The sequence below is a fragment of the Apteryx rowi genome, unplaced genomic scaffold (genome assembly GCF_003343035.1).
Source record: "Apteryx rowi isolate R43461 unplaced genomic scaffold, aptRow1 scaffold_99, whole genome shotgun sequence".
Classification (NCBI taxonomy): domain Eukaryota; kingdom Metazoa; phylum Chordata; class Aves; order Apterygiformes; family Apterygidae; genus Apteryx; species Apteryx rowi.
Window position 1 is genome coordinate 702,648 of NW_020451304.1, and position 27,185 is coordinate 729,832.

At 38.4% G+C, this 27,185-nt stretch overlaps 1 protein-coding gene across 1 annotated transcript in view; it reads right to left on the minus strand.

The window, feature by feature from the left end:
• Positions 1-1,645: 1,645 nt before the first annotated feature.
• Positions 1,646-27,185, minus strand: part of GOSR1 (golgi SNAP receptor complex member 1) — a gene marked incomplete at its 5' end in the record, with an annotated part of 32,903 nt that continues 7,363 nt past the window's right edge. The window contains 3 exons of the mRNA XM_026055307.1: positions 1,646-3,430; positions 4,755-4,837; positions 14,073-14,102. Of these exons, the coding sequence (XP_025911092.1) occupies positions 3,306-3,430; positions 4,755-4,837; positions 14,073-14,102 (238 nt within the window). The remainder of the gene's footprint in view (positions 3,431-4,754; positions 4,838-14,072; positions 14,103-27,185) is intronic.

The window sequence follows — 27,185 nt, forward strand, 5'->3', positions numbered from 1 at the left end:
ACAGCAATCTTAAGACTTCCCCAAAGTAAGGGTTTCTAAAATTACAAAAGAAAAATACTAGTTGATTGGTCAGTGTAATGAAGCCTGTAGGAATTTACACCACAATTTGATATCCAACAGCTTCTGAACTCAATACTGATTAAGAGAAATGTTGTGCTTTCCCAGGAGGGACAACCTCCGAAACTACCAGCAGCACCACACTGGTTGGTCCCAGAGACCTACAAGCTGGCAAAGTCCTTACTCCATCGTTGCTCGCACACGCCAGTGAAGGGCTAGGGATAAGTTACGGCTGCCGTCTGGGATACGGCCGCAGCAACGCTCACCATTGACTGCACACGCAGCACCAGATGTTGGCAGAATACCATCCCTCTGCTCCAGCAACCAGATCTTGAAGTTCAGATAAACACAAAGAAAAAATAGTCTAAAAAGCAAGGTGAAAATATTGAAGTGTTCATTTGAAGCATGGGACCAAAAGGTATCAGTAGGATCCCTCGTGTTCAAATGCTTAGCTGGCAGGTTGTTGGAAGCCTTTAAAGTAGGTGCTCGTGTACTGGTAAGAATAAAGTAGAAATTCTAAAAGGGGATGGGGGCAGGGGGAAAATGATACACCCTGTTCTTGTAACAGGACATTTCTGGGAGAGAGGAGATTTGTAGAAACATTCTGGATTTACTCACTTCATTTCTATGGCTTAGAGACAATTTTCTTAGCACAACTCTCTTTGGTTGAGGTACAAACCTCCAACACTGCCAGCAATGGCAAAAAGGGGGATTCATTAAACATGTTTTTTTCTTAGAGCAAGAGGAACCACACAGAACAAAAAAATCCCCTAAGAGAACATATTTAGCAACAGGAGACATACAAACAAGCTGCAAAGAAGAAAACGATATTTGAGGATTTGGGATTAAATACTAAAATCCACTGTTTTCATTTTCCTGTCCATTGCCTTAACTATAGATCCACATTGTTAGAGACATGCAGGAGAACTAGCAGTCTTTCCCTTGGCTCTCTGCAAGCACATCACTTCAGAGAGCAATGGAGAATGCCAAACATTGTTAGAAGACTACAACAAGACGATGAAGGGGTGATTACAAGGTTAATTAAATGTATTTTCCAACACAAAACTCTGTTTCAATACCAACACAAATAAACCACAGAGGGGTTGCCAACACTGAAACCATTTCCAATAAAGCTTTATCAGAGATAATTCGGCATATTTCTGCTTTTATACTAAAATATATCAGTTCCTCCATAACATAAAAAATCAATTATGTTGACATATTCATTATAATCTACATATTTTCCATAGCAGCTTTTTTGCACAATAAGATTAAATATATGCACCAAATAATCAATTAAATCCAGTAAAAAGACTGGTTATAAGATTAAATAAATGAATTTATGATACTGCAGATCTTATATTGCCAACTATATAGCAATCAAATCCTACAAATCCTAAACAGAAGCACAACTGCCAATCAGGGTCCTTTGGAAAAAAAAAAAAAAAGAAAGAAAAGAAAAGAAATCAGGGGAGAAGAGGTTTGATTTCCCAAAACACAGATTAATTAATAAACTTCCTTTATCCATCAACGTTTTTCATGAACCCCTTTAATGAACACTTTATTTCAAACCAGGAACATCTCCAAATCAACCAGATGACTATCCTTTATTTAAAATACAAGCCCCATAATTTTACATGTATTAATTTCAAATGCTTTCTAAAACCAAAGACAAGATGACCAATTACACGTCTTTGTAGTCTTTTTAGCACAAAGTTATTATTCTGCAAACAAACCTTCAAGTCCATGTGAGTGTTTTATGTGTGACAGTGTAGTTCTGCACACTACACAGGCACAAGTCGCTACTCCTTCCAACAGGGTACTGCACAGACACTATAAAAAGCAGTAATAAAATTGTGACTGTCCTGCTGGACTGTGTTGCAGAACAGGGACTGTCTCCAGAACCTGGATAGTGTCCAGCGCTTGGCGGTAATGGCATACATGGAATCTGCTAGGAGCACTGTAAATTGATTGTGGAAAAAAAAAGATTTAATCAAGTTCTTAGAAGATAGTGCCTCAGTTTGAATTTACTAGGTTATGATGCGACAGACGGAAAAGCAGTTGAAAGAGCAGAAAAATCTGTAATTTGTGAATCTGCAATATCAAAGCCATTCCCGAAGTTAATCTTTGTTTAGAGACACAAACGCAACAGGATTCATGTTGTATGTCTGGACAAGAAAAAAAGAGTCATCGTCCCCCTCCCCAAGATAAGTGTAAATAAAACTTGTTTGACTATTTAGCCATTCATACATTCAACTCTTTACTTCGAGGGATTATATCCAAAATTTTTGCACACAGATACATTTGCCATCAGGTATAACCATCATATTATCCATTTCCAATTGACAGCTTAGATTATATCCTACTTACAGTGTAAAAATATTAATGCTATTAGAATAACTTTATCTGAATTACAATATAGACTTTTCAAACTGTTTATTATGTCTTTATAAAGACTTTTATGATGTCAGCCAAAATCAGAGTATTTACACCGAAAAGATTACTTTTAGGTGAACTCACATTTGGTCACTTTTCAGATGACTGAACACTATGGTAAACAGCTGCTAGAATGCTGTGCTCCCTTTATTTTACAAAGGGGGACTTGTTAGTCCCTTTAAAGCCACAAGAAACCTTATAAATGTTCCTCAGAGGGTAGTTTATTCATATTCTGTGCAAAAAGTGAACTGAACAATCCTTCTTTCTTTGAGAAATTTGTGTGAAGCAGTTTTCACAGCACAAGTTATTCAGAAATGACTAGTATCTCAGCCGTGAGTTAAAAAGAATCACAGAACATGTATTTAGTAGTAAACCAACCTGACGGCTTAAAGCTGCAATATCCTTCTCATAGGGCAAGTGTTCAGTGCTGTGCTTGGCCTTCAGGGAAAACAGGCTTCCCACTTCTCAGCTAACACCGACCTCCCCATCGTCACCAAGCATGGAAGCTGTTCTATTGGTACTGAAAAGCGTAACATATTCACTTACCTTGCAGTGAGAAAGGGAATTAAACACAAAAATCACTTTTGCAAAATTTAACCAAAGGAAGATGTATGGCAGGGAAGGAGAAACACTGCAGCTTCAACCCCAAACCAGTGTCACAGTCTACCACCGTAAACTCTAGACGTCATGCTGATACTCCCAGCCATAAAGAGCAGGCTGTTTAAAGTCTGTCTCTTCCCCCACTCACTTTTCCTTGACTGGGGGGGAGGGATGGTGGTGATGAGGTTAGCAGAGTCCATGGGGAACATCCATCAATGAAAAGCATACAGCAGCAATAAGATGGTACAGACGCCAATAACGCCACCCAAGATGAGAGAATCTCGTCGTTTCCGAAGGTTGATCCTTTGAATCAGGCTGTTCACTGCAGGAAACCGATCTTGAAGGAATCTGAGTTAAGGTCATACCAGCAGATAGGGTCTTCGTTAATGAGCCCCCTAATTCAGCATGTGAAAGTCAGCAATACTGCAAGAAAAGGGAAACTACTCCCAAGCTAGAGAAAACAGATGCAATACAAAAGCCTAATGGTGAGTTAGTAGGGTTACAATTGTACTTCACTAATAAAAGACAGCAAGAGAAAAGGGATAACAGAACAGCTTAGAACTCATGTTCACACAGAATCCCAGATTTAATCACCTAAACTACCAGTGCCCCAATTACCAGATCCTCAATATGTGGAGCTTAATTATTTTTAATAATTGTGTTTAAATGAGAATGAAAAAAATTGGACAGCTATATAAAACATCTGTGGAACTTATTTAATGGAACTCTGCTAATGGTGAAGGGAAAAACCGAAAGCATTTTATAGAGAAAATACACGCTTTTCATGAATCTGGACTGTTCCCTGCGTATCATACAAGGAAAAAACGCTCCTATTGTAAAATCATAAAAACGTCAAACTATCTTTTAATGTACAAAAATACAATGGGCTACAAGATAATAAGCTCCTGAGCTTCATATCTTTTGACCCAAGAATCTTTTAAGGCCAAAGCTTATTGAATTTCTTTTGTTCTTGCCAGTTGCTAAGAACTGTAATGAAATTTATGGCTCACCCAGCCACATCTCTCATCTCTTTAGGATGCAATCTGTCTAATCAAATGATACAAATGTTGTTCTTTGGACCCTCACGGTAGAAAGGAAGAAGCAAGTGGGAAAATGACAAACACGCATGACCTGACAATCCAGCACGCTCCTTAGCCAGGAGCACAAAATACGAGAGAGAGACTAACAAACCAAAACCTTAAAAATCTAGAAGCCTGCGTCAGACAAGAGGATCTTCAGGTCATGAAAACACTTAGCTGTACAATAACAACAAGCAATCTATGCCAAGCTTCAGCTCTGGACAACCTTGAAAGTAAAAAGCAAGTAGAAAGTAAAATGCAATTACACTTTTAAGAAAACAGGTAGCCGGGAATACCTTTAAATGCTGTTGCAGATCACTACATGAAAATTAAACACTGACATATGTAGCATTCAAAGTGGAGTAAAAAGAACCTGTTCACCATGTTTGTCATTAAGATGCTTCAGTCACATTAACAAAGTGAGACTGGGAAAAAAATGTGCTCTTAGTCACTGGTGACAAGGCCACTGTCGGTGAAACAGTGAGCGGCACTGCAAAACGTTTTGATCCCCAAATGACAGACTGGAAAACCTTACTATAGCTTCTCTTACACACTGGCAGCACAATCTTTAGGAAAGGATACTAGCCAAGGTATTCATTTTGCTTTGTATTGACTTCAACATCCCTCTCTGCGAAGTCATATTTTCTTTAGTTGCCATGGCAATGCTGGAGAAGGAAAAAGAGTGGATCAGGTTGCTGGTGCTAAGAATAATCTACAGCTAAAACAATGGGAAAGCAAGCAGGCAACGCTTCTTGAGAAAACAATGAATGAGGTGAAGCAATATGAATGAAACCACATTTTTCCATTAATCTCCATCCATTACTCCTAAACGATTTCTCTTTCTATATAACCATTAACAACGGAAAAAAAAATGCAATTTCTTGAAGCAGGCATGTTTCTGGCATCACCCCCTCCCCCCAGTCCCATCAAAAACCAAGATAACATTACAAACAAACCTAAAGGCTCTCTTTGGGCATAAATTCTAAATTCAGAAGTTTATTTAATCACAGAGGACCCCTTCACAAGCATGTGACACAGCTCACGGAGCCCTACACACAAGGTTTCTGAACAACCAAGCTGGGACATACAATCCCCAGGTCTTTAAAGACAACAAACTGTTGTGATCTACTTGATTCAGGATCAGTACTGTCCTCCAATTCCAAATAAATTTGGGATTCTCTTCCATTAACGTTGCCTCCCAGCAAGCCCAGTCTGACTGCTTTCCACAAGCTGGAGTTGAGGGAGCTGTTGTATAAGGTCAAACGGCCATGTCAAATGGTACCTCCATCACAGCCCAGGAAAAACAAATTTTTGAACTTTGGTCCTAATTAAGAATGTCATCCATGGCTATATAATTTTTACACACTGCTTCTTTAATAATACATGGTCTAGCTGTATGTACTTTATCCAAACGTAAGAATGCAATAGAGATGAATATAAAATATTTCCATTTCAAATTTAATACATTCTGGACATTGGAAAAAAAAAGCTGTGCTCTTAATATCATATTTAAACGAAGATTTTAAAGAATTACTGAGTTGACAAAAATTTTAAGAATATTGATTTTTTTTTCCCCCTACCTGACATTTCTCTTCAGCCCATAAAAAAACCAGATATAAAAAGGAAACTGAAAGGGCAGGCTACTACTTATAGCCCCAGCTAACATTTTATTTAGCTACTTTGAATGCAATAGTTTTGTCAAGACAAGCTGCACAGACTGATTTACATCTAGAAAAAGAATATATAAAAGTTTAGGCTCTGCAGACATGGTGCTTAAGAAGGAATGGTTTGACAAATACTGTTCTCCTTGGCCGGCATGCATTGCAAGAATAAACAAATTAGGACATAAATACGACCTGGCTGGATAATAGCTCAGAAAATGATACCTATATTGCTATTGACTATACCTACATGAATAAAAAAGATTAAAACAAGTTCTTGGATATCTTAAGCCTTAAATATGGAGGGAAACTGTTCTGGAAGAACACAAGGGCAAGTGAAAGTGTAACAATACAACAGAGATAAATATGAGTGAGCACAGGGCAACTACAGCCTGCAATTTCTGAGGAAATCAAACAGATAGAAAAAATATCTTTTACCCAATACAGATAACCAAATTTTCAAGAGCATTTTACCTTTGCTCACCCTCAGTGTCTGTACACAAACATGACACAAAATCACAGCTAATAATGTGAGCATTATTTCTAAAGAGGGGCAGATATAAAGCACAGAAACTCACTATGCAAGCCCAACATAAGCTGCTCTGGATCATCTGAAGTATCACTAGCGTCTCTACTAGAACGCTACAACCAGCAGTGTAAAAATAGCCAGCAAAACAAAACAGACAAGCCAAGCCTAAGAAGTGTCCTTCCAGACCTGTAGCAAAAGGCCAGGATCACAATTCACAGGCATCTAACTGAAGAAAAGAGACTGGATCAATGATCTCTAGAACATTTCTAGAGCAGCAAGTTCCTTTGGGCTCCCTCACATTGCATCTGCCTACTCCATCTCAAGCAGCTCTTGTAAAAGTATCTTCATCCTTCCTATAATGGGCCTAGCAAACTCCTCTAAAAACAAACAAAACCAACCAACCAAACCAAACCCAAACCCACAACTCACCTGGTGCCATCTCTTTAGGTGGATGCTGCCTTTTCCAACTCTGCTTTTGCCCATAATAAACTGAGAGCTCACAGATTGAAGGTCAAAGCATCACAAACAAAAGCAGTATGGTTTTGGTTTTAGCAGTAGCAGAATGCCTTGGAAAGCAAGACAAGTTAATCACAAAGACACAGGACAGGTGACAGAAGGGCCAATGCATGGGTCCCATAGCTTTCAGGTCACAGGAAAGACCTCTCTTCCAAAAGCTCATTACAATGAATTCTTTTAAATAGAAAAACATTCATTGACAGAGCAGATCCATACGTTATTTTAAGTGTACTAAGATTCTGATCATCAGACCACTGAAGGCCTTTTTATGAAGGGAAACAAAGACGGGACACATTAACCCCAACTTCCTGGCCAAATTTAACTGAGGATAATGTGATTTTGTTCTGCCCACTTTAAATTTCTCAGTTTCCTAAACTAACGTGTTCTGTAGCGCTGCTTTGCACTATCATCAGCTATCACGTCATCTCCAGAGGTGCCTGTTGCATTTCTATATGGTTTACAGATAACCTGAAATAAAAGGAGCTACACAAATGCAAGTTATTCTGACACAAAGTAAAGCAAATTAATGCCATTGCCATATATAATCTTAACATAGCGTATTTATAAAGAGATTGCCTGAATCAGTTAACCAACACTCTTCACATCTGCAAAAAGAGTAGAAGAAAGTCTACGAAGCTGCTCTTCTTAAATTGTGCAAGTACTGTTACTCATCAAATTGTGTGTGCTCGTTTCTGTGGCATCTGAACTCATCTGGCTCAGAAATGCAAATGATTTATTCAATTATAGGGGAAATCCTTTTCAGGACTAAAATTACGAAAAAAGAAAGTAAAAATTAGATTACAAGAGAAATAAAGAATAGCATCATTGCTGAGCCCTGCTCTACATGAGAGTACAGAGAAAAGCATGTAATGGAGGCATTAACCAAAGTTCTCAGCAGGGAAAAAACAGCTGTATACAGATATGGAAAAGCAGTTACAACCTAAGGCTGAAAAAGGGGCTGCAAAATTAGAACAGTATGTGCAAATAGTATCATATGTGAGAAGACACAGCATTTGAGAGATTATATACATTTGCAACTCAGCACACAGGTTTTATTCTTTACTTTTCTAAAGTGAAAAACAACAACCCCACAAAAACATTAGGTTTGCCATTGAGAAAAGCACAGGGGAATTTTGAATTACTAGGTAATGAGTTGGAAAAACAAGTAAGGTTTCACAGCTGCACACAAGAAAGTCTGCTCAATAATTAGAGCTTCTTATTTTACACCTCCACCCTGATTTGATATCTGTCCGGGTGAAATCTGAATACAGCATCTCTCAAATCACTCCTGAATTAAACCACATGTTTTCATAAGATGCATCCAATGACTCATTAAGGAGTCCATTAAAGTGAAAACACAAGACGATTGCCAGGACATAAAGTGTTGCTGAGACACCTCCAAAATGCCTTTGGGAAATAATTATTAGAGATTACCATGGAATACAGAGCTGCTGCTTTAACATCTGATGAGTAAACTGTCCACACCATATAAAAAGGCATGATATAATTTTTTAGGTTTACAGATTACAAGATTGGAAATTTCTTTATTTATTTTACTCTGTATTTTGAAAATTTTATCTCAAGGGGATAGGTTTTACTGAAGTGCTCTCAGGAAAAAAAATTGTGGGGATTGACATTTTTAAGTTTTACTAGCATATGGCCTGGTAATGAAATGTCATGATGGCACTCATAAACAAGAATTGAACTGGCTTCAAGCTACCATCAAGAGTCAAAATTCAAACAGAAAGTACTTTTCTTTGATTATTCAAAACATGAGCTGGTTTACCTAAGCCTTTATCTTTGTAAATCTGAGACTGTTAAATTTAAGCACTACCAAAAATAGAAAAATAGCTCTTGGGAACTAGTCCCCTAAATTGGCCTTATAAAGTCTCAAGTATTGTGGCTCATATTCCTCATATCTTTCCTTATACAGTTCTAGTTTCAATCCCACGTCTAACACATGCTCATTAACTTACTGCTACCTTTTCCTCACCAACTGATGCTTTTTAATCAATCATATTCTTCTCTTTCACACTACTGGCCCCATTTAGTTATTCTGACACAGTAATCTCCCTAGATCAAGAATACTGTTTATTTACATTTCAAAAATTCTACTCAACATTTATCACAGAAGGATGAAATGCTTTTTAGTTACCAGAATCTATTTTCTACCTGTGGAAGACCCCACATTATTAAAACATTCAAGCAGCGTAACACAGAAAACCCCACTGTTAAGAGCGTTCTCCTTTTCTCAAGGTAATAATGATGCCTTGACAAGGTGCTCTCCAAGATTAACTGATCATGGATATTGATCTATTCTCCCAAACTCCTCACTGCATAGGAAAAGTTTAGTTCCTCGTTTGTTTTTGACTGGTGATTACCAATGATGATTAATTTCTGCTAGTTCATGTTCCAAGAGTTGAATGAGTAAAATAAATAAATAAATAAATAAATAAAAACTCTAATGCTGACCTAATTACTTAAAACATATCTCCGTGCCACAGTGTTCATAACAGCACTTCCAATGTTAATCTCCATTTAGCAATGAAAAATTTAGGAAAAAGGAAGATAAGGAAATTTTGATTATGCAATAATCTGAGCTGTCATTATTAGGTTCTCCTGCTGACTTAATTTATATTTAAGTGTGTACACAGACAACTTTTCCTCTACTAGTTCTACATTACAAACTACATGGCAGTCAGGACTTCCAGTTTATCCGCATGCACAAAAGTGTTTATAAACTATTAATAATTTCAAATGTGTTCAGAAAGTGTAAGAAATTCCAAATTCCAACTCTCTGCACATTTTGCTTTCTATCCTGTGATCAAAAATCAGCTTATGTGTAATTCTGACCATTTGTATCAGTGCTAAGCAATTCCAAGATGACCCCGATTTAACATTTCAATTAGAAAACAGCATGAACTATTCTCAGTGCAGCACTGGATTAAACTACTACAGCTGGGTGTAAACCAAGTTCCTAAAAGCCAGTGGTATTCTGACATCTGTATTTAATACTAAAGCATTGCTCCAGCACAGCATTAATGATTGCTGCATGACTGGAGCAATCTCATCTGGGTAGGTCTCAGGTCCCAGCCACTAAGCCATCCATCTCTTCTACAGATTAGTAGGAGCATTCCAAATTTGTGTGCTGGAAAGCATTTTTCCTCAAAATTTCTGTGACATTTCAAGTTTATCCTTTAACGTTTGATAGTGCTGTGGGTATGTGAGCAGCCAAATTTGTCTTCAAAAATAAAACTGATATTTGTACAGAGTTTGCATTTTTCACTAGCATGAAAAATATGTATAGAGAAATAACCATTTCCAGCCATCACTGAAGTCAAATTAATCTAGCATTCAGAGCTACACATTTAATCCTGCTTTACCTAGACCAATATTTAAGCTGTTGGGTATTTCTACCCCACGTAGCAACCTTATATATACACAGTATATTATCAAGAAAAACACACCAAAAAGTTGACTCCTTGCCGCATCCTTTGAGATGGCTCAGTCAAATCTACCTTGATGAAGAATTAAAACAAAGCTCTAAAGGAACAAGACAGTTTTTTAAAATCAGATAATTCATGTATTACTGGAACTTCTGCCTCATTCTGTACTCCATGAATCATACTTGCTCACTCACTTCATTTAAATTCATGACAACATCTATGAGTAAGGGATGGGCTCTATGACTCTGCATAAAAATGCAAGCTCTAGTTTTCAATTTGTAGTAATTCTGATTAGATCACTTACTTTTTGTGTATGCATATATATATACGTATATAAACGTATGTTTGTATATAATCTTTCAAGATTATTTTGTCTTTTGAGAAAACCTAAGATGAAAAGAAAAGGAACACTGCCACAGAAATGCAAGTGATTTTGCCATGATGCTCTGGCAGGGCTCTTCAGGAACAGCTGAGACTCAAAATCTAATATACAAACCTTTTATGCATTATATTCGGCAAAGTTGAGATTTAATGTAAGTGAAATTTTCCTTTTTATTAGATCCAAATTATTACCTAAAGAAATTCCCCCAAAATATAATGAGATTATTATTTTTTTTATTAAATCTAGCGTTTTGGTCTGCCTTCTCATTGTCAAAGCTCCCCTCCATAGGTTGCTGGTCATCACAATCTCCTCCTCCTCCTCTCCTGTTTGAGTGCTCTGTGGTACTGAACATAGGAGCTGTGCTCGACAGTACAACCCTCCTGCCGCTGCAGTGGACTAGCCCAAACTCTTAATAAAAAAACAGCGATGAAGGCTCACTGGCAAAGCAGGGGACTCCTGGCCTCCTCTGCCACTAAGGCTGTGAGACCCAGAACTAGAGCTCCAGTGTCCGCAGAGCTGTTCCTGGAGTCTTCCCTAGAACCAGGGGCAGAGCATCCTTCAGCTATCTCTCTTTTATTTATTTATTTATTTACAAAAGCAGCAACAGTGCGTTGTTTGGCACAATTGCCTGAATCAGGCATCAGAAACGGTATCACAATAAAATCGTGAGAGCTGGTCACATTGTATATGCAAAAATAATAAAAAAATTTTTTGCAAAATAAAAGCTGTTGGAAAACAAAAAATAAATCATTTGCTATTTTGAGAAAGTGATAATGTTTCAAAATGAAAACCCGAGAACACTAAACACATTAAGCAAAAATCTATGCTTATATTTAAATATGTCCAAGGCAAGTGAGCACTGTTCCAGAAGAACTGCAGTACAAAGTATCACATCCCACTCCTTTCTGGGAAGAAATATGCTGCAGTAAGAATCCATGTCACATAATTCATTTAAAATTTGATTAAAAGTTTAGTACTAACAAAACACCTGGAATGACAGCCCTGCTCATTAGCTGAGTTACTGAACAACCTTATGTGTCCATACAACCTCTCGTAAGAATGTTTGCTCCTGCGGAGGAACCATATACAGGGAAAGTCAGTCTCTGTGCTTCAGTTCTCCTCTTCTCTACAGAGAGCCTGAGCAAGGCTTTCACAAGTAGCACCGGGAAAGGGGTCACCTGTACACAGCTTGTCAGCAAAAGCCTCTGCCATCACACAATAACACTTCCCAGTGTTTGTAACGGCTGCTTAAAAACAACTCTTAAAAATAAAGAAATAGTGATCTCGAATTCCTGAATTGCACCCAAATAATATGAGTAATGAACTATAGCAGATGTAACCCTTGAAGACAGAATAATATTAGCAGCCAGAATACGCTAATTATATCTCACTTCACTCTAGGAATCTGTGTTAGAACAGCTTCCCCTACACAATTCTATCTTTTATTTGGTTATCAATAGATAAGACTAATCAAAAGCTGGACAAAAATCTATTTGGGAAATACACTTAAAAAGCAACAGGGTTTACCACCAATTAATAACATACCCAAATGCTTGCAATTACTGGGTATGACAAGGAAAGGAGTAAAACAAACTTCACCCTGGCTTCAACAGAGACTGAATTGAATTAAGATGATATAAAGTGATATAAATTAAACTACATGTCCTGCTAAATGCTTATATCTACCAAACAAACCTTTTCCTACAGAATGAAATACAGAACCTTTTTGGCAACTACAATGCGGAATTAATAAATGGTGCAATATGGAGTGCAGAAATTGAAGTTCAACTGTTAACAAAAGGAGTATTTTCACTAAACAGCACCAAGGAACTCAGGACCGAATCATGTTGTAGGAACTCTTGCATGTGAAGCAGTCACTATACAGACAGTCAATCGGTAGTCGACGGGAGCGCGACTCATGCAAACATAACTCAAAGCAGTTTGAAACTAGCCAGGACACCCACTGATGACAAAGTGGCCGTGACACCACGGAGCTTTCGAGTGGGCTCCAAACTGATTTAGGAAAGTGAGTGAATATTCAGGCAGCTGGCCCGTTCTGAGCTCCAGTTTGCTACGGCTGCATCCCCTAGCTCAGGTAAATCTACATGCATATTCGCTTATTAAGCATAGACATACTCCCAAACTTCTCAGATGACACATAACCAACGGGGTAGATGAAAAGCTCACATGATAAAATATTAGTCATTTTGCAGGATATTGAACTTAAAAATAAATCAGAGGCTTTTTAATGCTCCAGTTACTAGAGTGGCAGCAAAGAACAGATTCAGCAAATGTTGAGTCAAGTGTTTTCATGAGACAGAAAAGTAGGACTAGAAGTATGGCAATGGAGGAGAGGATTTTTTATAAGAAAAGATGGGAACCCTAAGTAAAACTAACATTCACAGTAACTGTGCTAGGTTTGGCCAGTATTTTCATGTGTTCATGAGGCTAACTGTGGTAAGATTATATCCACGTTTTCAGGCATTATTTTACTGAACACTTCTTTTTTGTCACTGTACATTAGTGTGGCTTAACATGTTTTTCCACCATGTTAATTATACGGAGCCCACTATGTAGTTAAGACAGCCAGCCCTTAATGGACATAAAGCCTTGCTGCACCTCTAATTATTCCTCTTGATCACTCATGCCAGTACATGCATTATCTAAAATCAAATCTTGCTTTCATTTTTTTAAAAACAATAATCTAGAATTTTAAACCATTAAATTGGGCACTCTGAATTATTGGTTTACAAAACCCCAGAGTTCAGTGGAAGACTGGGAAGGACACACATGATAAAAGTAATTTATGATGCTGTGATTCAACATTAAAATTTCTAGATCAGTTTGAGAAGGCAGCACTCAAGCATTTGAACCATGCAAAAACCAGAAGATAGATAACTATACAACAGCCATTACCACTCAAGCCGTTAAGTCCTTACCTGTACCAGCTGCACACTAGGGTGCTGAACATGCTGCAGGGTTACAGAATATCCTGCTATGTAAGAGTGCCACTATGAGAAGGAACAGCTTGACTCCTGGACTAGCCCTCGATAGCTCAACCTGGCAGAGCTCCACTCTGCTCAATCATTCTTTTTGTTTTTATAGAGGCTATTTGCCTTTGAAAAGAAACCTGAAGTTTCTAAATTAGGATGAGTATAATATTTAACCAACACCATTATGTTAATATTGAATAGCAAAAAAAAGAAAAAAGAAAACAGAATGACACTTCGTTTTATTTGTAATACTGCCTATGAGTTGTAAACAATACAGTTATTGTATAAACAAAATGTCTGATAGCTTTGGATACAGTTCAGCGTAAACACTGATTGTACAGAAAATAATGGAAGTTAGTAAACTCATTCCTACCTTATTGTCTCCTCTATCAGGCGATCTGAGCTGAAAGCCAAAAGAAAAACTGTAGTTAAAAAAAGGAACAAGCACTGAATATTTTAGATCATTAAATCAATGTACACCATAATATAATCTTTATCAAATTTGCCCTTAGAATTTATTTCAGGACACCGACATTTTTCACTACTACACAGATTTGGAATATATAATGAGAGTCTTTAAATGCATGTGAAATCAGTGAGAGCAGCATTTCCCAACCGTAAACAAGAGCAGATGCTCAGGAGAACACAAAGGACCATGGAGACAAAAAAAAAAAAAAAAAGAGTGGAATGGGCTCCATTATTCATGGTTAATTAAAGCTGAGCCAGAGATTTACACGGTGCCCAGGACAGTTTTGAAAGAAGCCTTGGAGAAGAAAGCACCTCATTTTCTTTGCTCTTTAATCCTGCTCATTTCCCCTCTTCCCTCCCCCTCCCCAAAAGAGGGTAAAAATAAAAGCTGAGGCTTAGTTTCATACAATAACATCCCAAAACATTGCTTTGGAGCTAGTTTACCAAATACCATTTGATGGTGGCTAACAAGACAAACTCTTTCTATAATAATACCAGTTGAAAGAGAATTAAGTGATGGTTACAAAAAACAGAATACACRTCATCTGTTACAGAAGTCTCGGTAACATGCACATCCTTCCCTCCTGCTGCGACACATTAATCAAGTTTCTATGCAGCATCCTGGGAAAAGACAGGCTAAAACATGGCACCACAGAGAGAATATTTCATATTAAAAAAAAAAAAAAAGCAGACATGCGAGATCAGAAGACAAACAAAACCCTCAAAATACTTGAGCAATTTTTTTTCTGTACTCAACTTGTTATATAGAGGTTTTAAATCCAAGCAATCTTTTACAGCCAATTATGAAATCTCAGAAAAACATCTGGACAGAACAAACAAATCACAGCYGTAACACTGACAGGCAGCACAGGTGACCGCATCCCTGCTTCCCGCGCTGCAGAGCAATGATGCCCCTCTACAGTCGTTCTGTTTATCCCACAGAACTACAAACCCTTGCAGAGCAGCTGAGAAACGTGAGTTTGCTAGTTTAACGAGCAAAATCGATCTGACAGAACAAAGTCTTACACAGTACTGGATACTGCGATTTATTCTGTCAGAATGAAAGGATTAGAAGACATTAAAGAGCACAACCATCTTCATCTTCCCCTCCCTTTGCTCCAAGTGTTTCAGCATCTCGTGGAAAGCAGCAGCAGCAGCAGCAGCAGCCGCCGCCGCCGCCCCAGCGCAGAGCAGAAGTCTGCCTGACTCCGAAGGCGCTGCCCAATTTGGAACATTTCTTCTGCCCACATATATTCTGGAGATCCCCCCACACCTCATACTGGAGGCATGACAAAGTAGCAAGTTGTGCAGTGTGTGTGTGTGTGTATATATTTTATATGTATATATAAACTGCTCAGGGAGAAGATGCTGACAGGATGCCCCTATTTGTCTGTGAAGAGGAGTGCAAACATAAAAGTTGCTATTTCAGTGCAGTCCACGGCTTGAAATATGAAGGCAGCATACAGAGCACTAAAAATATTTTGCCCAAGTTTAAGTTGAGAGGGATTCAACTGGGGCAGCAAAGACTGTGAAAACATTAGTAAAACTGGAACGCTTCTTTCCACACCCAAAACAAAGGCGCACTCCAAACGTTCAAATCCGTTCCAAGTAAATTGCTTTAACAAAATAAAACCATTTTTACTCACTCTGCGGTACTTATTACCATGGGCACAGAGAACTACAAAATGCCATAGTTATATATACAAAATGAGTGTAATCAGTCTCAAATCTAATAGCATCAATAACGTCCCAAAGCCAAGTGGAACAGAAAAGTAATGGATTAAAGATTTCCGGAATCATCAATTCTCAAAAGCACAAAATTCAGCTGAGAGCGTGCCTTTCATACACAGGTACCGTCTCTAGCAAACAGGTGTCTTATGTGGCCAGTACATAGTAAGAATAAACTGCAAGAACATCAGAAAGCAACAGACTGAAAAACACAAGTACAGACCATTTAAAAAAAGGTGTTTTTTTTACCTATTAACAAGGAAAAAAAAAAGATATCACGTACCTAGCTGGAAATAAGTTACACTTATTAAAATTCTGTAGAACAAAACACTCCTAGAATAGTCCTACTTTACCGGAGGAGACAGGAAAGTTGAATAAATTCAGAGAGCTTAGGTGAACTAATCTGTTCTCTCAGGTTTTCAGTGCATGAAAGCTGGCTCATCACTCTGCAGTGGAGACTCCAACTGCTTTGTACATTAGAGAAAGCAGCAGTTTGGCAGTTTTATTAAGTAATCAGATGAGTAAATACCAGGAGTATCATGTTTAAAAGGTTCAGTCTCAATTATATTATGCAGCATTAGCGTATATGCGTGCAGGCGCGCGTGCCTATAAAAACCCTTGAAACRTAGCTACCTGTGAAACGATGACAGGCAGAAGTTAATAATACGTTTAAACACAGTAATACAGAGTTTTCAGTACCAACAAGCACGCACATTAGAGGCAAATGCCAACACAAGACACTTAACACGTATCTGAAGTCACAAGATTGATGCTTCTCAACTTAAACGGCAGTCACCCCGACTATTTAAAAGAATGAGATGCATACAAATTTTCTTCAGAATGAACGATGTACAAGTAAGGGCAGAGTGAACTGTTATACTCTCATTAAGTAAATATCCACWAAGCTAGAACCATACATACTTACTGCATACAACTTTCAGAATATTTTTCCTACCCCAACAATCTTCTTATGACTGCCCTGGCTGTATTTCCAGACAAGGCTCTTGCAAACCTCCAGCAGGTGTACAAACCCCAGTGGAAAAGGACTATGACATGAAGCTCTGTGTTTCCCTGCTCCTCGGCTGCTGAGTGACTTAGAGGCATTTTGTTTACTGAAATTTTCGTCTTGACAGTATGAGCAAGAACATTTTATGGTAAAAATCTGTGCATTAGAATTCCTTAGAGTTCTGTTAAGTTCAGTACTTGCAAAAGTTGAGTTTAAACAGGTACTAGATGCTCTTGTAAAGGCAATATGTGCATTCACAAAGCATCTCTTATTTAGGTCTCTCAAAGTGGTTGGCAAATGCAGACTGTAACATTTACTTACAGTGGTATCCACCAGAGAGAAGCAGGCACTTGCTTCATCATTTTACAATTTGCAACTATAGGAAATAAGAGTCAGATTTAAGGCAGACCAGGAACATAAAGCACAATGGCACCCAGAGACCCAAAGCTTTACCAAGGTGAGGCAGGTAGAGGGGAAGCTTGCAAATCTCTTGCTCAAGTTATACATTCAAAGCATAAAAAAAGGGGGATCTTTATGAAATACCGTAACTTTGTTCTTCTGCTTCCCAAGCAAGGATAACAGATCCAATGGAGATTACCTTATGAACATCTAAGCAAGCAAACGATTACTCTGGGCAATATTAATCTGATTCGCCATCTGTTTCGATAAGCTATGTATTTTCACCTGTCGAGACAGATGGCACTTCGACAAAGTCATTTAAAAATACGATACGAAAGGAACGCTGAAAGATGCTGAGGCAATCGCCTGCTATAATGAATGGCACAAATCCAGCAGCAGCAGTCGTGTGTATGAAATAATCAGGCCTCTGTGCAACTGCTGTAACTTCAGAAAAGATTGTGCAGTTTGTCATTTAAATATGCAGACAGGTTAGTTAATCCAAAGGAAAAACTAAGTGAAATATGCTTATAGGATAGAAAGGAATCCTGCCCATCACATCAAGCTTTTAAAACGAAAGCAAGTGTTCTGTTTTCTTTGTTTTTTAAAGCAAATCTCTACATCAGTAATTTAAATTCAGTAATATTGATCATTACTTAGATCAAGACTGGGCCTCTCCCATATCCTAAAGAACAATTACAAAACTAATTATTTCACTTTATTCTTTCTCTGACTGCAAAATTAAATGAGTTTCAGCTCTCTCAAACTGCTTGCATTTGCTCATTTTTATTTTCAGTCCTGAATCACCAGGCAATGTAGAGCTTCAAGGAATGCCAACATTACAAAACATATTTCATACTATAATACAAACAYACAGTCTATGACAAAGCAAATCAGACTAATACAGTCAATTATTTCCATCTTCATAATCATTCCTAAATCACAAGTGAAATACTGGGCACACACACAAAAACCCAGCTCCAACTGACTTTTTTCTTGCCATCAAGTTTCCTTATCTAAAAAAATCCCAAAGATCATTAAACTCTTTAAAACTTAACTAGAAAAATGTAAAGCAGAACACATTCTCCTGTGACAACAAACAAGATATTTTTCCAGATTTTACAAGACTTGTCTCAAGGTTGACTGACTTCAGCGTCAAAGAAAACAGTGAATTCCACCAGAGCTGCTTAGCTGGTTTGGACAGTCTCCCACAGTAGCTAATGAAGACAAAAATTGGTGCAGAAGCCTAATCATGACTGGGACCCAACACAAGAGCATGGTGAGACAAATACATCTAAGGTATATGACATCCAGAGAGAGAAAATTTATAATAGTCCTGTGCAAACMACACAAAATTCACTCCTATGTTTTTAGCAAAGAGCAGAAGTAGCATCTACTGTGAATGAACTGCATGCAACAGCATGGGAAGGAAAACTAATATATTAGACTACAAAGTATGCATCGTAAACTTCCAGCATGAGTTGCAAGACCTGAAAAGAGCTAGTCAACCACAAATACTTGAGGTAAAATGGGCATTTTCAGGGAGGAACAGCTTGCCTGCAGAAACCACTCTGAGAGCAGACAGAGAAAGGTTCAAATACCCCTACAAACTGCTGTCTTCTGCAGCTTCCCTTCCTATGTTAACTAAAGCGCAAGTCTGGAAGCTAAGGGGAGGCAATGTTTTCACACTTTCTGTTCCAGTAGGCAAAATGAAATACGACAGAATGTGYGCAACAATCAAACATTAGAAACAGTATAAACATGATTGTTAACAACATCACGCTTACAAACCCTAAACGTGCAAGTGAGCTTATTTCTGCAGGTCACTGCACTGTGGAGTCTGACACTCAGCAATCACTTTCAAGAAGAATGAGGAGTAGCTGCAGAATCAGGCAAGAAAAAAATAGCACAATAGCACTAAATCACCTTGCTTTTAATCAGTACAAGCAAGTTTTAAAATCTAGAATAAAAGGCACTTAAGCAGCATCATTTGGTGTTGAATTTCTTTCCGGATGGTGCACACATACTTGGTGCATCAGAAGAAACATGCAAGACCATAGAGGCATGCTTTTCTGCACCTCTGAACTGCATGGACTTGATAGGGAGCTAGCAACAGAGTCAAATAAATGTTTCTGCAAAAAGAGGTTTTCGCCAGGAAAGCTCTTTGGCACACAGAAAGACTATGGGGGGGTGGGGGTGGTCTGATGTTCGAGCGTCCCAGGAGAGCGAGTAACAGCCATAATTTCTCCTTTCAAGTGAATTTATAAGGAAGTAAGAGGYTTGTTGATAATCTGCAGTACACAGTTTATCCAAAGAACACAGTTAAAAACTTAAAATTAAAACAGCTCCTATCATCTAATGAAGTGCAGCAGCTGGTTGCCTAGTAGGAAGAGCATAAAACCAATGACAGGATGGCACCAGTAGCCACATAATGAAGTTTCTAGAGGCYCTCTATTCATGGTTGTGAAAGTTCCTGGATAAATTGGCCCTCCCATATAATTGTTCCATATTACCCATAGGAACAAAGTTAAATGAACTGAAAAGGGAAGGCTTTACTGTAAGTCCTTATCAAGCAACCACAACTGTCAGAACAATTCCAGTAACCTACTAATGGACTACAGCGGCATTTCCTCAAATTTTACATACTGTATGCAGAGTTAATATTCAGTAGGGGTGATGTTTTCATTATACGTTTTATACTAGAAGAAGTAATTTAGATTATACCTTTCACCAAGAAAAAAAAAAAMCATACCAAACACCACTTCTAAGTGCATACATGTAGGAACAGCCTTCAAAATCCAACAGTAATTGACAGAARAGGAGCTCTACCAAGACAACCTGTAAGTACTGGTCTGTTGTGCACACACCTGAACATGATAGATGCACAAATTACCAGAAACACAGGCCACTTGGTATCTGTACTGTAAAAAAAAAAAGGTTGTAYGACTGCCTAACTCAGTTGCTTTTGACTTGGTGTGCAAAGTTAGAAGAAATCATTCCACTAGTCTCATACATTCATAAGTAACTGAGAAAACAGAATGCAATCTTCATCTTGCAGAAGATCCCTGTCATATAAAAAAATCCAGCAAACTGCACACTACATTTAACTCAAATTCAAGATGCAACTCACTAATGAAGACCTCTAATGGTGTTCTACCAACCCAATTTCACTGCATTCTTAGGCTTGTCTTTTTATCTAAGACTAAAAAAGACAGCATTCTTCCAAAAGTGAGATGATAGTTAATACAAATAAGTCTCTTAAGTGAGAGAAAAGCACTCTGCAACTTTCACTTGACAGCTCAACTAAGAGGCTTAAAAAGCTCTAAGCAAAATCATATTCTCAGGCTAAAATAGATGTGTTTTAGTGGGAATCTGGATCTAGTTCTGCTCACCAATATGGATTTGAGAGAAAATATCCTCAAAAAATGAGTCGTTGTTTTATACCAAGCCCCTGGAAAAGCAACAGACTAAGATCTGTGTAGCCTACCCTAGAGCAGCCAAGAATGAGGAGAACCTAATTGCATTGGTACAAAGGCTCAATTAAAGTAAACTCAAGAATGACATTTATTTATATAGGAATATGATAGCTTTCCAGAGATAATATACATATTTGAGAAAAGTGGAAATAATTACTATTTAACAGCTCCATTCCCATCACACGATATTCAACAGAGGTTTATACTGGAGGTCCCAATAGCAAATAATGAGCAAACACTTCTGGCCTTAAAGAACCAAGCAAGTATACAGTTATGTTCACAAAAAAATGACATAGCACATTAGACTAAGAAGGTATTCTCAGACTCCACTTTGAGAAATCTAATCTGCAAAATACAGCTAACACTGTTAAGTGTCTATCTAACAGGTGTACACTTCAGGAATATTTCAGTATATCAAAAGCAACATTTTTTTATCGTCTAACATAAGCATTCGTAAGGAGAAAGATCAGAATACCATAATCAYAATGGCATGAAGAGATGTCCCTTTGGAAGCCACCAGTTTTTCCTGAAGATGACCACTTCATGAAAACATTTCTACAGAGAATTTCTGCATTGTAAATGCTTTCTATAATTCTGTGAGTATCTGAATGGCTGATACTTAATTTTAAAATGTTTTCAACTCATAACTGTGGATATTATTAGCATGTTCTCTAGCTGGAAAATTATTTATACTATACGCATTATTATTGTGATGATGTGTGATCTACCATCTACCGAGGATAAATAAAGAACACTACAAATATTGGTGGTAGCTCCTCTGAAATGTGAGCCTATTTCGTAATTTTTAAAAAGCTATGCAAAAGAAATTCTATAAAACTCAACAATTGTTGGTTCTSTTTAAAAGATGCACATGCTTTATCAGAATCAACCCATGTAAAACGTATCTCAGTACTTGTCAAAATCCTAATTTCAATACAGACCTTGGAGGTAGAAGCTGTCCTAGTTAAGAAGCAGTTTAAAGAAAAGCTAAAAGCAAATAAAACATGCATCACTGACTGATTTCTGAAACGAGCAACTAGCTTCATTAGCAAACACAGAGCTCAAGTTTGAAGTGTGGTTTTATCTCTCTCCCTCTCCCCAAATCAAGGGCACGTTTCTAAGGTAAAGCCAAGAACCCAGAACCAGAGCAGTGTTTTAATCCCAGCTAGCTTTCTGTTTGGTGATGTATCCAGGGAATCTCTCACGACCCTGTTCTGAGAGTTTGCTCTTTAGTTTCTGCAGGCATTCATAAAGACCTAGGATAGTTCTTACCGCTTTTTTTTTCCTGGTGGTGTATGAAGTTCATGCAAAAACCTTCCTATTTTACAGGAAGCAAACAATGAGTTTTGAGGTTCTTAAGGTTAACGCCTCTTTGTCTGCATTGTATTTCACCCCCATAGTTCAGCTTTACAGCTCATTTAAGCCGATAATGCAGGCTATAAACCAAGTCCCCAAACTGGGTTTTGTGTGCGTGCCTGTGTTTTTTTTTTTAATCAAATACAATTCATTTTAGACATACTGAGTTATAAAAATATCACAAGTCACAAATGTCAGGAAATCTATTGATTAAAATAGTTTTTTAAAAGCAACCAAGCTTTTAGGAAAGTATATAAATAAACCTTGTGAGACTAATATAATATTTTTATAGTGTCTTTGGGTTGTTTTTCTTTTTTGAGTCCTAAATATTGCACATGGAGATGAAAAGCACTAGCTGATTTTATTTTAATGAAGCTCAAACTATCTTTAAAGAGAAAACCTTTTTTAAATGCTGAAGAGTTTGGCTGATGTTCATGTGCTTTTATTAAGTTATTTATAAATAATAATGATGCCCAGGAGAGCATCCTTCTTCACTGCCTGCAAGCTTTGAACCTCCCCAAATTCTCATTAAGCTACTTTAACAACTTGCTCATATAGTTACATAATTGCACTCCCATAATAAGCAATGAAGTTTCTTTTCTCCTGAAGACATGAACTGTCTCCCCCATTGCGCAATATCTACYATTAAAACAAAAAAATAAGATAAATCATGCTCAGTCTAGTTTTGTGGGTAAGTGTCACGTGCTATGCCCACATCTGGTTTTTCGTCTGGGACTGCTATACAGGAAGCCTACCCAGCCACTTTTAAAGTGCCTTGTGTCATTCTGCCACGAATCTTCAAGAGWCGGATAGGCACTGCCCGCAGGCTTGGAAATAAAGCTCATTCAGCCCCACGCAGAAACCAGGCTACAGGAAGGACTCACTGATGGATAACTACAATCAAGAAACCTCTGTAGGAAGAGGAGGCAGGAGAAAGAACAGAATCATATTTAAAAACAGGAATACAATACCAATTGTATGCACCTTTAAATAAGCTTTTGCAATAACAAAAAGTCTTCTTCATTCAAATCCCTCCCTTGAAAACCATTTTGTTTGCGTYGCCTGTCTTCAGAGAGAGCACATAACCCTATCCAAAAAAATCAGTTATGGATATTCCAAGCTACATTTAGGTAAGGCATTAAGCAAGCCGAGGTAACCACTGTAGTCATTCACATTGGCTAACTGCAGCACTAGGATGCACTCTTAATGCAATAGCTTCCCAGCTTTCCTTATTCAAGAAAACAAAGAAAACAAGTTAATGGTGTTTAACTGCAATTGGAAAAACTGTGACAACATTGCTAGACCTCTTGCAGCAAATGGTCAGCAGAGAAACATTTAACCAAGAAATTCCTCAATCTCTTCTCCTATTRCATCTTCCAGTTCAACAGACAAAGTACTGCAGTCTTCTATTACTACTGCACAGCATGTCTGCAGCCAAATTACACCATATTCGGTGCTTCTTTGCAACCACTCCAAACTAAGGACATGGCTAGCGTGGACTGTCCTTTTACAGTAGATCTATTTTGTTTTCTTCATAACTGCTATAAAGCAAATTATACAGTATCAAGCTTTCCTTCAGTTAAAATCTGTATTAAAATTAAGACAACAGGGTGACAAGAACAACATACTCTGCTTTGACAAGAACAAAAAATAAGTTTAATTTGGAGACAAGTTTAGCAATAAAAAAAAAAAGAAAAAGAAAAAGAAAAAGAAAAACCTTATTGGGTCTAACTAAAGTGGAGCTCAGTAGTTCTGAGGCTGCAGAGCAGGCTGCCAGCAGGGCACCCAGGGAAGAGGCTCATCACACTCCTCCTTCCCTGCTGCTTCCCTAACCACCTTGAGCAGAAAAAAAGAAATTGGTGAAACTGCTGTTTTTCCTACTGCCTCGTTCTTTCCAAGCAAAAATGAAGGAGAGGCAGGGGCATATTATCTGTCAGCTGAAGAAGTTACTGCCCAGGCGTCTGGTCCCCCCCAGCAATCAGAGGTGAGGGAGGGGACAGAAGGGATGGCAACGGTAGCTGTTGGGTTTTAATCCAACACCAAAGAGCCACCAAAGCCCAAAGGCTAGCAAAGGAGGCTGAGCAGCAAAAGCATGCTGAATGGAAATCACAYGGTGGAGCGAGGAGCAGAGAACTGTGATAACAAAGGAAAATGAATTAAATGAAATTAAATGAAAGGAGGAAATGGTAGCTTTTTCCCAAAAGGACAACACACCTATAATCAACAACCCTATAAGGTGCCTCAGCATTTCATTAAGCTGACTTCTCCATTACTGAAGTTAACATTTGCTAACAGCATCAATATTTAGAGAAAAAATGGTCAGCAAGACACTCCCTCTATTAAGATTTGGACTGTATTACAAATGAAAACAGTTGAAAACAGTTTCCCGGTGATTATTCTCTACTGAACAGGGCCACTGCTGCCCAAACAACAGGAAATTTGAAACAGTTCTGTGGAAAAACGAAATGCAGTAATAATAGTAATAATATATTTAAAGCACTCTGAAGTGCTTAATGTCATGAAGTGCTGCACAAACATTAATTTATCCTACACATCTCCATGAATCAGCTATGTCTAATTTATACCACCATTATGCAACTGCTGCAGATTCCTGCATTTCTTTTGCTCACCTCTCTGATTCCTCTCTTCTCTTTTGCATGCAGAATCTGTTCTCTCTCCTTCTGTTTTTCTTCAAAGTTTCTCATCCACCTCCTCATGCATCCCTACCCTCTCTGTTCCCAAAGCTACAGGTTATAGGGAACACAGGGGCGCATCATCTCCTTAGCTATTCTGAAGCTTTGGAGCAGGTGTGGGATTAAAGGAGCACAGCTCATGAGATTCGCAGCGGCACAGGCACCTGCTGCACCACCAGGCACTTCTCTTGGAAAGGACGGGTATCTTATTTTTGTGAACTGGAGCTGAGCGGTATCATGATAGTCATACCATAGCACCACAGACTGCTTCATTTAGATTTTCAAGGAATTCAACATGGGTAATAAAACCTGTAATTTCTACGCAAATCTTGGAAGTCTTAGGCACCAATTTTCACACAAATTCATCAGTATCACCCGAAATGACTACCATCGTTCACCTGCAATATAAGTACTAATGTGGGGGAAACATTTTCACTCACAATAAGTTTGCAATATTGTGTGTGCATGTGTATCAGACACATTAGTTCCTTTTTTGCTGACTTAGGATACAATTCATCAATAACTGCAGAACTTCTCAAAGCCAACACTAAGCTGACAGGACTCTTTCCTCTTAGGTAGCACTTTTCAGGGCAGTTTTTAAACTGCTAAGCTAGATCTATTCATTAAAATTTTCGTTTCCTTTAGACGGAAAGCAGCATTACAAGAAAAAGGATGACTTGTTTACTTTCCTGGCAAAAAGCACACAAACAGAAAAGATGAGACATTTACTGAATTGCAAAGACCCAAAGAAACAAACATTCAAAAGCCAGCTGAAAATATTTCTGCAGTAGATTGATAATATTTCTTTTAGCAACTGACATGCCAAAAATCTAAAGTATTAGGTAAAAATATTAACAGAGCATCATTATGCCACTTAATTTACCGTCTTCCAGCCTCATTTTAATTGGCAGGTGCTAAAACTTTTATATAGAAGACCTAGGTGTTACTGTTTTTCTCTCCAGAGGTACATAAAACTACCCTTGACTTATCTGTACAGAAATTAAGTGGCAAAATGACTTAGAAACTTTATGTCTCTTATCCACAGTCAATAGTATTTCTAGACAAATCTGCCTTCCTGATAATCAGCTGATTTATGAAATGAATAGAGCCGGCAGCGAAGGTTTTGGTTGAAGAGCGAAGAGGAACCTGACGCGCCGTCTCCAGGAAGCCTCCCCGAAGGAGGGCGCAGCGGCGCGGAGCCCCGCGTGTCCCCAGCCCGGGGGCCGCGCTGGCGGCTGCCAGTAGCGCCGGGGTCGCAGTGCAGTCRCCAGCGGGAAGGCGCACAACGCGCTTGTGCCAGCAACGCTGACGCAGCAGCCAGCCCCACCCAGGRAAAGCAAATCCAAATGCATGTACCATCCCCACTGCTTAACGGCCAGCAGTTTTATGCATTACAGGCATACGAAGGCTTTATACGCTGCTTCAACTGCTGCAATTCCCTCGGTGCTTAATGTATGTTGGGCCCTTTTTACCCATCACACTCTTGTACTCCCAGATTTTTTATTTCCCCTCCTTTTTACAATTACATACATACGTAAAATTAAGCTAAATTAGTTCTCCTTCGTTTTTCACTCAGTCTTTCCAGAGGAGGTGACATCCAAAATATGACAGAATAACAAGGCAGATTTAGAAAAAAAAGCAGAGATCCAGCTTCTCTCCAAAGTCCCTCCCAGAGCACAGCTTTCTGGCTCTCCTCTTTTACTCTCAAGAGAGACGCCGCTGCACACAACCCCGCCTCGGATGGCCAGCCCGCTTTTTAAGGAGCATTCACAGAGAAGGCTGCCAAGAGTAAGCGTCAAGTTTCCTTTTGTCCTGTCTCACCCAGTAGTGCAGAAAGAGAAAGGCTGACAGACAGCTCCGGTACTCTGCACTGGGAAAGAGCCTGTGCAGCTGGTAACTGCTTATAGAGAAACACTTGCTAATCTTCAAGGTTTAGTTCACAGCRTTTCAGAGAGACACTGTCAGGATTCTGTTTCTGCCTCATTTTAACTCTTTTCCACATTACGGATTCCTAATACTCCATACTAGTTCTCYATTAGCAAATTATGAAATAAATATGTAAAAGGCTAAAGTACTAAAGTACTGAATTTATAAATTAAGCAGGGTCACAGTGAATGCTTTGATACTCTATACTAATATGTAATCACTGTGGCATTATTTCATTATTTGGCAGGATGTAAGGCACCTGCAAAGTTTATGTTTCCACCTCCATTTTTCAAGCTCTTTACATAGGTTTTACAACTTCACTAAAAACGTATCTGAATTCTTACTGCTGCACCTTTGTGACCAATTTATATACATCACCTAGTTCTACCAAGTAATCCAGCATCGTGACTTACCGCACTGCAAATATTCAGCATCTC